Below are 12,657 nucleotides of genomic sequence, written 5' to 3'. Positions count from 1 at the left end.
AACAAAAGAACCCCACTAGGCCAGAACTAGTAGAGCAAGGAAAACGAAAAAAATAACCATAGTACTCACACATCACTGCACCATGACACCCTATGTAAACTAGAAGGGACAGTTTACATATATGAAAAGACCAACTCTAAAAATAATTATGTATGGATATGGTCTGCATAAAAACAACTATTGATTAAGGTATAGTATAGCCACCTAAATTAGGTGTTTCACTCCAACACCTTGTTGTGGAGGAAGGCCCTTTTAGCTAAGTATTGTACTTTTCCTCTCTTAATAGTATACATCTTCATTCAAAAAAAAAAGGTATAGTATAGCCAGGGGAAGTGAGCAGGGAGGGATAAGAATTTTCTTACAAAGCAAATTCCCAGAATATTCCCTCATAGGCAGTTCCCTAAATTGCCACTTAATATATAGTATTAGTTTATTCAATATATATATAGAAAGAGACAGGATAGTTGATTTTGGTGCCTCTACTGTAGCATAAAGGTAATAGAAAGCATACACGGAAGCTTTTTCAGGTGCTACAGCCAAACTAGGATCAGGGAACTTTTCTTCCAGTGCTTGGGTTATAACATCTGAATCCAAGATCCATTTCTCATCAAGTTTGAGCACCGGTACTTTGCCTTCTGGACTGACTTTTAAGAACCTATGGAACACAAATCAAAAGTAATCAGTCAGTGAATCTAAACAATGAAAAGTCAGCGAACATACTCAAATCCTGCATAAAACTTTACCACTCTGGTTTGTTTCCCAGATCAACTAACTTCGTCTCATAAGGAAGTTGCTTTACTTCAAGTGTCAGCAAAACTCTCTGTGAAAAGGGACCTAAAAATGAAATACGTCTATATTATCTTCTCATTGGATCAGAATAGAAAGTGTATATGAGGGATATGACCACAGAAATAATACATGTGGATACAGACATCCGGCTAGATAACATTGCACTTTCTGTCCATTTAATTAAGAATAATGCTCCTAGTAGAGTAGACAAAAATGAACAACTCTTCTTTGAAAGATATTTTGGCAGGACCTGCACTATGTTGCCATTGTAGTTGTCAGTGGAAATAATCCCACCTGGGCTAACGTCAGAGAAGGTCATGTTGTTATTACTTGAAAAAACGTCTCCTAATTTCAGCTAGTCATTCGGGGATGTAACTGGACCCAGCACATGTTCTATTAGGTCTAATTCATAGCCAATTTAGTTTGTTTCCTGTTTGTGTTATTCATGTCTCAGGCTTGTTATCCATTTGAGCAAGCCTGAGTGACAGGGGAAGTGTTAATGGGAATAATTCTACAGGAATTAATATCAAAAGAAATTTTGTGGTTATTAGAAGGGAAAAGTTTCCTAATTTTAATTAGCCATTTTGGATTGATCTAGACTCAACGTTAACATCCTAAACCATCTATAATGTAAAATTGTAATATTAACCTCAATATCTACATCACTCAACATTAGTCACAAGAATGACCTCCGGGAAATTCTTTGTACCAAACTACAATAATCTCCTAAGATCCACTCATACAGGCGATGAAGCTTTGGATGTAAGCATAAATGGACGCTACAAACTCCACCTAAACTCCTTCAGCTCTTATTGACTATTGTACATGAAAAGATTCTAACTTGCATGAAACAAGTAAAAGAGGCAGCCAAATAGTCAATAATGTGGTGATGCAGAGGAAACAGCTACTCATATCCCATAAGCTTCACTATGTTTCAATCATTTTTGGTGGACAGTATCATTGAGTCAAATTTGCACATCGTTCTTCAATGCGCAATTGTATTCAAATGCATGCCTCCACTTCTTAGCACAAGTGTTTGTAAGAAATGTAGAATTGTTAGTACTTTCAGAGATCATACTCCCTCAGCTTCTCCCCCCAACTTCCTCCAATTGCTAGTTGAAGCAAAATGTTAAAAGGGTAGTTTGGTCATTTCCCATTTATCAGATTGTCCCTCAAACCTTAGAAGTTTAACTCAATATATGTGTCCGATGACTCAAAGTTACATCCCCCAGCACTGAGTGATTCTGCAGTCATGACAATCACGGAGAGAGGTCATAGAGAAGAGGAAAATCGAATTTCCAGACCAAATCTCGCGTGTCCTCCACGATTTGTGTTCCGTACAGCGTAGGAACTACTGGACGAAAGCCGAAATGGCTGCTGTGAGACGGAGACGAAGGAGAGCTTCGTCCTGCTCATCAAACTGATCCTTACGACATTTCCCGAGCTCTAGACGACCTTTTCGATTGTAACTCGATTTTTCCCATAGGAAAATCGAAACAACTGCTGTCTTCGTCGTCACCGGGAGACGGCCGTCCATTCCGCATCTTTGGGCTCCGTCAATGCCAGCTGCTGCTCACCGGAGGAATTTCCAAGGTCTTCAGGCCGTCGGCCGGAGTTCTGGCTACCGCTATTAGGGATGATGACTTTGCAGCTTGAGGACGCTCGAGCTTCGGTGGCCGTCGTCAGAGATGTCGATGGCAGGGTTGTTGGCGATGCGATGGCTGGCAGGTGGGTGTTCGAAGATGTGCCATTTTATACAAAAAATTTTCATACACTATTTGTAGCAAGGTGGGAGTTCATGTTGTTCTCTCACCCCCAACTTGAGGGAGAGTGTTAGAAGATAGGCCCAAACCCACACGACCAAGGAAGGCCCACATATCTAAGAATATTATAAGATGGGTCACACGACCAAGCAAGGCCCACAATATGGGCCCAAGAACATAAGAAGTAGGACCCACCATGATTACCACGAGCTGGCATCCTTATCACATAAGTTGGAAGATCAACAAGGACTCACAAAGGCATCTTTATCTTATGGTCACGTCCTAGAAGAGTTCTAGTTTGAGCTATGTTTGTCTTTTATCTATATTGAGTTATTTAATTATGCTAGGACTTATCTTTAAGTATTAGAGTTTGGGTGTAATTGGGACAAAGGTAGTTTTATTGTAATTAGACTCTACTAGCTTCCTCTATTATAAATAGAGATTCATGTACTCTTATTATAATAAGTCAATGAAGTATTTCTCTTTTCCATAAATTCAACAGTGGGTGCAGGGTGGGGCCGATGGCCAGTGGGGCTGTTATGGACTCCATAGCATCTAGAGTAATTAGTAGACGCAGGGGTTAAATTATGTAATTTCCAGGTTTTTGCAATTAGCAGGTTTAGATGTAATTTCCTTCAAATTAGTGGCCCTTTGTTTGGCCTTTACTGGTGTGCGTCAACCCTAATCCTCTTATATGGATGACGGGTTCTGGAATGAAGTTAAGTATTGATCATTAGTCTATTAGTCTAAAGTCTGAGATCGGATTCTCTCTCTAACGAGGTCCAAGGTGCAAGCTTCATTCAAAGCTTGATCTCTCTCTCCCAAATCATTGGTCGTTCGAAAAATCCCAAACACCTCAAAACGGATTACAATCTGGAAGCCAGAGGAGATCGCCGGATGACTCGATCCATGGCAAGGGAGCTTAACAACGTGGTATCAGACAGGATCACTATCGGCAATTCCTTTTCTCCCAATGACTTGCGTAATTTCATTGAAGAAGTTCAGCTTGAAGGCCAAAATCAGACAGATGCACTCCGAAACGAAATGCTGGAAATGAAGGAGACTCTTCTTCAAATAAATCTTCGAATGGGGAAATGGTTTGCAAGGGATGCTGCTCTGCCGGGAAGCTCCAACAGACCTACCGATCAGCAACCCCTTCATCCACCTCCTCCTCATATGCCAATGCGTCAACCACACCCACCAGCAGGGGGTGTCCACACCACCGTTCCCAGGCATACCAAACTAGATTTTCCAACTTATGATGGGTCCTTCGACCCTCTGGTATGGTTACATAGGTGTGACCAATTTTTTTGGAACCAAAGAACACAAGCCGATGACAGAGTTCCTTTAGCCGTCTTTCACATGCTCGACGAAGCGCAGCTATGGTACCATCAGTTTGATTCAGAGCACCATATCCACGATTGGGATATTTTTAAGGGTTATTGCATGTTGAGATTCGGTCCCCCAGCCCGCAGTAACCCTTTGGGCGATTTGGTCAACTTAAAACAGACCGGTTCCATCGAGGTATATCATAAACAATTTCAAGAACGCCTGGCACGCGCCAGTAGGTATGTGCGTCCTACTCAATATGTGCATTTATTTACTGCGGGACTAGTGGAGGCACTTCGTCTGGAAGTGGAATTACATGACCCACCGGACCTAGCACATGCCATGAATTTTGCCCGTACTCTGGATACTAAACAACAGGTCTTGAAAGAGTCCCTCAGGCGTAGGCCTCCATGGCCAGGTCGGGTAGCCACTGCTGCCCCTCCCACCTTTGCCCCTCCAATGCGCCAAGGCAACAATACTTCTCACATATCCGAACCACCCAAGGCACCACAGCGACAATTCATTCGTCGCCTTTCTAAACCAGAGATGGATCAGAGGAGAGACAAAAACCTCTGCTATAATTGTGATGAGACATACACACAAGGTCACATATGCAAACGCCTGTTTTGGTTAGAGGTGGATGATTCCAAGGAGACCCCACCATTGGAAGAAGTTGTAGAGTCTGAGATGGATGAACCAGCTATTTCCCTTCATGCTATTACAAGGCTGCACAGCACAAACACCACTCAGGTCCAAGCTGGCCTCCAACACCTACAGTTGCTGGCCTTAGTGGATTCTGGCAGTACCCACAACTTTATTAGCCAACCAGCAGCACAACAACTCGGCTTACCAATTCAGCAGAACACTGGCATTTCGGTCTCAGTAGCCAATGGGGCAAAGATTTCCACTGCTAGAGTTTGTCCAGCGGTACCTTTTGATATTGAAGGCAACACATTTGTGACGGACTTCTTAGTCATTCCACTCGTTGGATTTGACTTAGTGTTGGGTATTAAATGGCTGCAGCAGTTGGGTCCAATTTTATGGGATTTCAAGTCCCTCACTATGAGTTTTACGCAAGACCAGCAACAACTCACCCTTCATGGGACTCATGCTCCGTTACCTTGTTCTCTCCAGAATTTCCAACCTATGGACTCCAATCGTTGTAAGTTAAACTTACTCCTTACAAAATTTGCTGATTTATTTCAGGAGCCTGCTGTGCTCCCACCAATCCGAACTTGTGATCATCGGATACGTTTAAAGTTAGGCACTGAGCCTATAGTGGTGCGCCCATACCGCTACCCCCATTTTCAGAAAGATGAGACAGAGCACCAATGTCAGCTTATGTTAGCGCAAGGCATTATTCAGCCCAACCGGTCTCCGTTTTCTTCCCCAGTGTTGTTGGTGAAAAAACATGACCACTCTTGGCGATTTTGTGTTGACTACAGAGAGCTCAATGCTCATACGATTAAGGATAAATTTCCAATACCGATGGTGGACGAACTCTTGGATGAATTGCATGGGGCAAAATTATTTACTAAACTGGATTTGAAATCCGGGTACCACCAGATTCGGGTACACCCTGCAGATGTGGAGAAAACAGTCTTCCGCACGCATCATGGCCGTTTTGGGTTCTTAGTCATGCCATTAGGGCTCTCCAACGCCCCTTCCACTTTTTAGGCCCTGATGAACGAGGTCTTTCGCCCTCTCTTACAGAAATATGTTCTGGTATTCTTTGATGATATTCTGATTTATAGCAAGCACTAGGAAGACCAAATTCAGCATTTGTGTCAGGTATTCAACCTCCTGCGTTCCCATCATTTGTTTGTCAACCAATCCAAATGCTCTTTGGGTACCTCAGAGGTAGCTTATCTGGGTCATGTCATCTCAGCCTCTTGTGTTAAGGTAGACAGTAGCAAAATACAGGCAGTGGTTGACTGGCCCACTCCACATTCAGTCACTGCTTTACGGGGATTTTTAGGCCTGGCTGGGTATTACCGGAAGTTCATTCACGACTATGGCCAGATCGCTGCTCCGCTCAACAGCTTACTTAAGCGTAACGCCTTCACATGGTCCGACATAGCGGCTTCATCCTTTGAGCAGTTGAAACATGCCTTAGCCTCTGCCCCGGTTCTCCAATTCCCCAATTTTGAAGAACCGTTTGTTATTGAATGTGATGCTTCCAGAGGGGGCATTAGCGCAGTCTTACAACAGCAGGACCATCCCATTGCATATTTCAGCAGGAACCTCGCCCCGCACCACCACAAATTAGCTACTTATGAAAGGGAACTTATCGGCTTAGCCAAAGCCATTCAGCACTGGCGGCCCTATCTTTGGGGTCGACACTTCGTGATCCAGACAGACCACTGCAGTTTGAAATATTTATTGGAGCAACGTATCACTACTTCACCGCAACAACATTGGCTGAGTAAATTGATGGGTTTTGATTTTAAGGTGGAGTATAAACCAAGCCACCTTAACATTGGGGTTGATGCCTTGTCTCGCCGAGACATGTCGGAACCACAGCTACACGCAATCAGTCAACCACGGTTTCTTTTGCTCGATTCAATTAGGGATGAAATTCAGCAACATCCCGAGCTCATTGCCTTGTATCACAGCATTGAGCAAAGCACCATGGACAGCCATTGAGCACTTCAGGACCGTCTCATATTGTATAAGAATCGGATTTATCTCCATCCTACTTCAGCCCTACTCAACAGCATCCTATCTACATTTCACGACAGCACTCATGAAGGCCAGCAAAAGACATATTTCCGGCTAAGTCGTGACTTCTATTGGAGGGGCATGAAACATATGGTGGCTGACTATGTATCTGCGTGCCAGGTTTGCCAACGGAACAAGGCGGAGACATTAAAACCAGCAGGCCTGCTGCAACCTCTTCAGCTCCCTTCACAGGTATGGGCAAATATATCCATGGACTTTATAGATGGTCTCCCAACATCTTCAAGCAAATCTATTATTTTCGTAGTGGTGGATCGGTTCTCTAAATATGGGCACTTCCTACCCCTGGCGCATCCTTATACGGCGACACGTGTGGCTCAGATCTTCATGGACCAGATTGTCCGCCTTCATGGCTTACCAGAGTCCATCACCAGTGATAGAGATGCAATATTCACAAGTACCTTTTGGAAAGAGCTATTCAAATTACAGGGCACAAAATTAGCTTTCTCATCAGCCTACCACCCTCAAACAAATGGGCAAATGGAAGTAGTCAACCGCACTATTGAGATGTATTTGCGTTGTTTTGTGGGGGATACTCCCAAAAGTTGGGTCCGCTGGCTTGCCTGGTCGGAGTTTTGTTATAATACCTCTTACCACACTGCACTTGGCACTACACTCTTCAAGGTGGTTTATGGGCGAGACCTCCCTCGTCTCTTATCTTACGAGCCGGGCTCGTCTCGAGTGGCGGCTCTAGACAGGCTTTGGGGGAACGGGATACTATGCTCGCACAGGTCAAAGCTCACTTGCAGAAAGCTCAGGACACTATGAAGAGCACGTACGATAAGGGTCATTGTGACCTTTCATTTGCTCTGGGAGATTATGTATGGCTTCGACTTCAATATTACCGCCAGCTTTCCCTTACAGCCTCCAAACGTCACAAACTTTCACCGAAGTTCTATGGGCCATTTCAGGTGTTGCACCGTATTGGCAGTGTGGCTTATAACCTGCAACTCCCACCAGACGCCAAGATCCATAATGCCTTCCATGTCTCCCTATTAAAGCCGTTCAAGGGAGACTCGCCTATGCTCCACACACCGTTGCCACCAGTACAAGATGGTCGTGTTCTACCAACTCCAGAGAAGGTGTTTCAAGCTCGCCGGGTCCAAGGGTCATGGGAGATTTTAGTCCAGTTGGCCGACACAGATCCTGTTGAAGCTTCCTGGGAACCATTAGAGGTTTTCAGTGCCCTCTACCCCACCTTTGAGTTTGAGGACAAGTTCTTTCTCCAGGAGGGGGGTGATTTTATGGACTCCATAGCATCTAGAGTAATTAGTATACGCAGGGGTTAAATTATGTAATTTCAAAGTTTTTGCAATTAGCAGGTTTAGATGTAATTTCCTTCAAATTAGTGGCCCTTTGTTTGGCCTTTGATGGTGTGCGTCAACCCTAATCCTCTTATATGGATGACAGGTTTTGGAATGAAGTTAAGCATTGATCATTAGTCTAAAGTCTGAGATCGGATTCTCTCTCTAACGAGGTCCAAGGTGCAAGCTTCCTTCAAAGCTTGATCTCTCTCTCCCAAATCATTGATCGTTCGAAAAATCCCAAACACCTCAAAACGGATTACAATCTGGAAGCCAAAGGAGATCGTTGGGTGACTCGATCCATGGCAAGGGAGCTTAACAGGGGCCACCCTATCTCTCTCTTTCACTGTTGTAGGCTCGTTCATGGGCGCGGGCTCAGACATTTCAAAAAGCATAACGAGGGATACTAATGTTGATAATGCAAAGTCCAAGCTAGACAGAAAATCTACCGCTAGTTATTGTGTGTTTGTTGGAGGTAATTCAATCAGCTTGAAGATCAACAAAATACATTACAGTAGCTCGATCTAGTGCAAAGGCAAAATATAAATCAATGGTGCAAACAGTGAGTGAACTTTTATGGCTTCAATTAGTTTTGCAAGAATTAAGCTTCCCAACCAAGGGGGTGATGGTGATGCATTGTACAATCAAGCTATAATTTTCATAACTAGCATTCTAGTCTTTCATGAACGTATAAAGCATGTGAAGGTTGATTGTCATTCCATCCATAATACTGTAATGAGTGGCATAGTGGTCACTATAAATTAGATCTGCAAATCAGCTTGGAGATGTGTTTACTAAAGCTTTGGAAAAAAATTAACAAGCTAGGGCAATATACTTATGCACCAGCTTGAGGAGTTTTAAAAGGGTAGTTAGTCATGTCCCACATATCAGACTGTCCCTCTAACCTTAGGAGTAAGTGTTACTCAATGTATGTGTCCTACACCTCAAGTTTGAGTTAGTTCTAAGTAATTAGAGAGATATGGTGAATCTAGGTTAGAGGGGCACTTATGTACTATTTCTCCCATTTTTTTTTATGACTTGAATTTAATAATGAGGGGTCAACTTTCTGACGCCTCAACGAGTGCAGAATTCTGCACTCTTCTCATCACTCTTGAGCTCTTCTCTCTTTTTCTCTTTAATTTTCCACTTCTGCATAAAACTTTGATGGCTTCTTCAGCCATCAAGGACAAGAAGGCGTAAGTGGCACTACCAGAGACCATTCGGGATCTATTCTCCTCTGTTTCTCAAAATCCTTCAGGATTTTGATGCTTTTTGTAGGCAGAGCTTTCTGCCTTCCTACCAGGACTAAAGAATTTCTCTTCTCCTGTGGTAATTGAAGGAGACTCAAAACTAGTTATCCCATGGTTCACAAACCTTACTGAACCCCCCAAGAAATTGGAGTATATGGGTTCAGGAAATCATTTTCATCACCTATGCTTGGTCCATATCATGGAAACACACTCTCCAATAAGAAAAATTTCAAGTCAGATGAAATTTCACTGGAAGTAAAATTTCTCAGCAACACCTAGTTGTCAGGAAGGCTTTCCCATTGTGATTTATAACTCAAACCCTTCAATTGAAGTTCCCAATCAATTGAATCTATTGAACCAAACATTTTAGTAACAGATGCCCTCAATTTTTTCCACCTAAAGACAGAAACATTTTTGAATGGTTTGAATTTGCAGTTGTGACAACTAAGCTGGTGACAACTAAGCTGGTGACAATGTGATGCTCACAAGAAAGGATCCAACTAAAATGGCAGACCTGTACAAAGCTCTTTCTTCAGTAGCACATGTTGAACTATTAATGCTTTTTTTTTCCACATTAAGAACAATCGAATCTGGGAGCATATACATTCTGTAGCTCCCTTCCTTCAAGGGGGAGAGAGTGTCGTTATCACCAAGGGGAAAAAATCATGAAAACTCATTCTAAGGCAAGCTAATTTCTTTCAATAATGTGGTTTTTCTGTATTACTGCATATAAATGGAAAGGTTAATGGAAAGGGTGGAACACTCCACTTATTGCTTTAATTTATGATTTATATGGAGGATGACAAAACAGAACCTCATCTCACTTCAATATTTTAAAGAGAGTGAAATTCCACGTTGGGTTGAATATCTCTCTTGCCTTATATATAAACAGGGTTATACACATTCTCTAGGTAATGTAGATTCTTCCCAAACTTCCCAAGAGTAATAGCACAGTGTGGCAACATTTTCTAGAGAATCTCTCCCAACTTTCCCTCTGCACTAACAAAGCCAAAAAGATTTCCTCCTGTACTACTCTTTTAGTAGTCTCTCTTGCACAAGTTTCTCCACCTCAAAGTGATACGTTAATCATATCACTACAGAACAATTGCAGACCTATGATAAGTTGGGGTTGGAAGATGGTCATTCAGAATAAATTCTAAACATGGTAGCTCAAATTGGGAAGCGAGATATGAACAATAACTGGATATTACCTTCTCGATTAGTGAAACTCGCTAAAACTGTAGGCAAACGCTAACAGGGCCATCACGGTGGAATCAACAGTGAAACGCTCTGATGTGACCGACCTTAGCGTCCATGTAAATTTAGCAGAGGAAAGATAGATACCAGTATAGCTGTATTTTTACTAATCTCCACATAATCAGAGTTAAAGGCAATGATCCTTGGGCTCTCGTCTCTTCCACTCCTGAAGCTTAAGATATAAGTAGGCCATCAACACGCTTTGCTGGTTCATCATATTACTTTTGTCGTGTTTTATTGGTTCATTTAATTTTAAACTGAGAGGCGTAGTTACACCATCATAAGAGAATTATAGAAGACGGTTCGCCCATTTTTACTCAGTATGCAGATTCCCCCAAACTGGGTACTCAACCCAATATATTCATCTTTTTTTATAAAACGAAACAAAAGGGAATTGCATTGTTTGAGTAAAATTAGGATATATAACCCACTCTTAAAAGTAAATGTCGGAACCTGGAAAGACTTACAATCTCCTAGCTTTCCGGGAGTGGTAACGGAGTCTTTGACGCAGACCTCAAGGGGTTCGGCTAACGCGGAGACCGCAAGAAGACGACGACATCCGGGGCGTTGTTGTCGAAGGGGAGGCGGATATATGGATAACCGTGCAAACTGAGAGATTCGTCTAGCGGAGGACGCGAAGAGGACAGAGGACGAGAGAACAAGAGCTGCGGGCGCAGTCGCCGACGACATTTACCACCGTCAGGAAACAAATGGCTGACTACCAGTCTGAGGTGTTCGTTTTTTTTCCCGCTCTGGGATGTGGATACTGGATACGCTATGTTAAATGTGGGTAAGATAGGCAGAGAGAATAAGGTGATCATTCCAGGTGTTCTCTCCACTGCGAGCTCAAGTGGCGCCAAGCGTCATCTGTGACCGAAAGAATGCCGCGTTGTTCCAGTAACCGTCGTAGTACTGTGGATGCTTGCTGGGTTGGGCTGCCGAGTTGGTAATTGGGTTTCGAGACGAGATGAGCCTCAATATAATATCCACTCTCGTAGGCAATCATTTCGAGGGGGGGGGGGGGGGGGGGGGGTGATTTAATCACACATTACTTAGTTTATTAGATTAACGTGTTTAGTGTAAAATAATTTCCATTTCGTTTGAATCACGTCAGGTAATTTAACCAGGCAAAAATGGGGGAAATGACATACCTATTTTGTGATTCATTAACACAAATCGCACATCCCACTCTCCCTTTCCCCTCTCCCATGAATGAAAAAAAATCCCTCTCAGCCCATCTTCTTCCTCTCTTCTTCGCTCTCCGCTTCCTCTCGTCTTCTCCCCCTCCCTGCCTCCGTTATGGAAAATTTTCTTCCCGAAAAGTTTTTTCTCTCGCTTGGCCTACCTTCCCCAAAAAAATTTTTCCTCTATCTTCTTCCTCTCGGCCTCCCTCTCTTCTCCCTATCGAACTCCGTCGCAGAGCACGGGAGGCCGAGCCTCTTGGCCTCCTGACCTCTCGGCCTCCCTCTCTTCTCCCTCTCGGCATACCATCGAAGCTCCGCCTCTATCACCATTGCCCGCTGGCTTGCCATAGTCTCCCGCCATTATCGGCGTTGAGGAAGACGACGCATGCCATGAGGAAGACGAAGTGGTTTAATTTTTCCTAAGTTAGGAAAAATTAAACCAGCGTCATAAAAATAATAATCCATATTTTTTATTTATAAAATAATTGTTTTTATTTATTCAATATATTTATTTTATAATTACTGTATTAAATTAGTGATGTAATAGTCATAATTAAAATATTGTTAAAATAAATATTTGATAAATTAGTTTGGTTTAGTTATCTCATTGCTATAATTAATTAAACCAATGGTTTTAAATTTTGTGACAATATATTATTAATTAATAATACGTAAAAATATGTATTATGTTATTGATAAAATAATATGTTTATTTATTTATTATATTAAAATTTGATTACTGTATTAAATTAGTGGTTTTTAATGTTAAAATATATCTTATGTTATTAAAAAATAATCCATATTTTTTATTTATAAAATAATTTTTTATTTATTCAATATATTCATTTTATAATTAATGTATTAAATTAGTGATTTAATAGTCATAATTAAAATATTGTTAAAATAAATATTTGATAAATTATTTTGGTTTAACTATCACATTGCTATAATTAATTAAACCAATGGTTTTAAAATTTGTGACAATATATTATTAATTATTAATTAATAATAAGTAAAAATATATATTATGTTATTGATAAAA

General features: G+C 41.9%; 1 protein-coding gene across 1 annotated transcript in view; it reads right to left on the bottom strand.

Moving 5' to 3' along the window:
• The window catches only part of LOC137955869 (probable glutathione S-transferase DHAR2, chloroplastic), a 47,388-nt gene extending 36,134 nt beyond the window's left edge, over positions 1–11,254 (bottom strand). The window contains exons 1-3 of the mRNA XM_068803051.1: positions 10,899–11,254; positions 744–834; positions 512–655 (exon numbers count right to left, since the gene is read on the bottom strand). Of these exons, the coding sequence (XP_068659152.1) occupies positions 512–655; positions 744–834; positions 10,899–11,121 (458 nt within the window). The 5' untranslated portion in view covers positions 11,122–11,254. The remainder of the gene's footprint in view (positions 1–511; positions 656–743; positions 835–10,898) is intronic.
• Between the last annotated feature and the right edge of the window lie 1,403 nt (positions 11,255–12,657).

Source organism: Aristolochia californica, unplaced genomic scaffold, assembly GCF_029961685.1.
Source record: "Aristolochia californica isolate CCGP_79_NKW_82.1479 unplaced genomic scaffold, dmAriCali1.0.hap1 SCAF_2, whole genome shotgun sequence".
NCBI lineage: Eukaryota > Viridiplantae > Streptophyta > Magnoliopsida > Piperales > Aristolochiaceae > Aristolochia > Aristolochia californica.
This window is presented reverse-complemented; position numbering and strand designations above follow the sequence as displayed.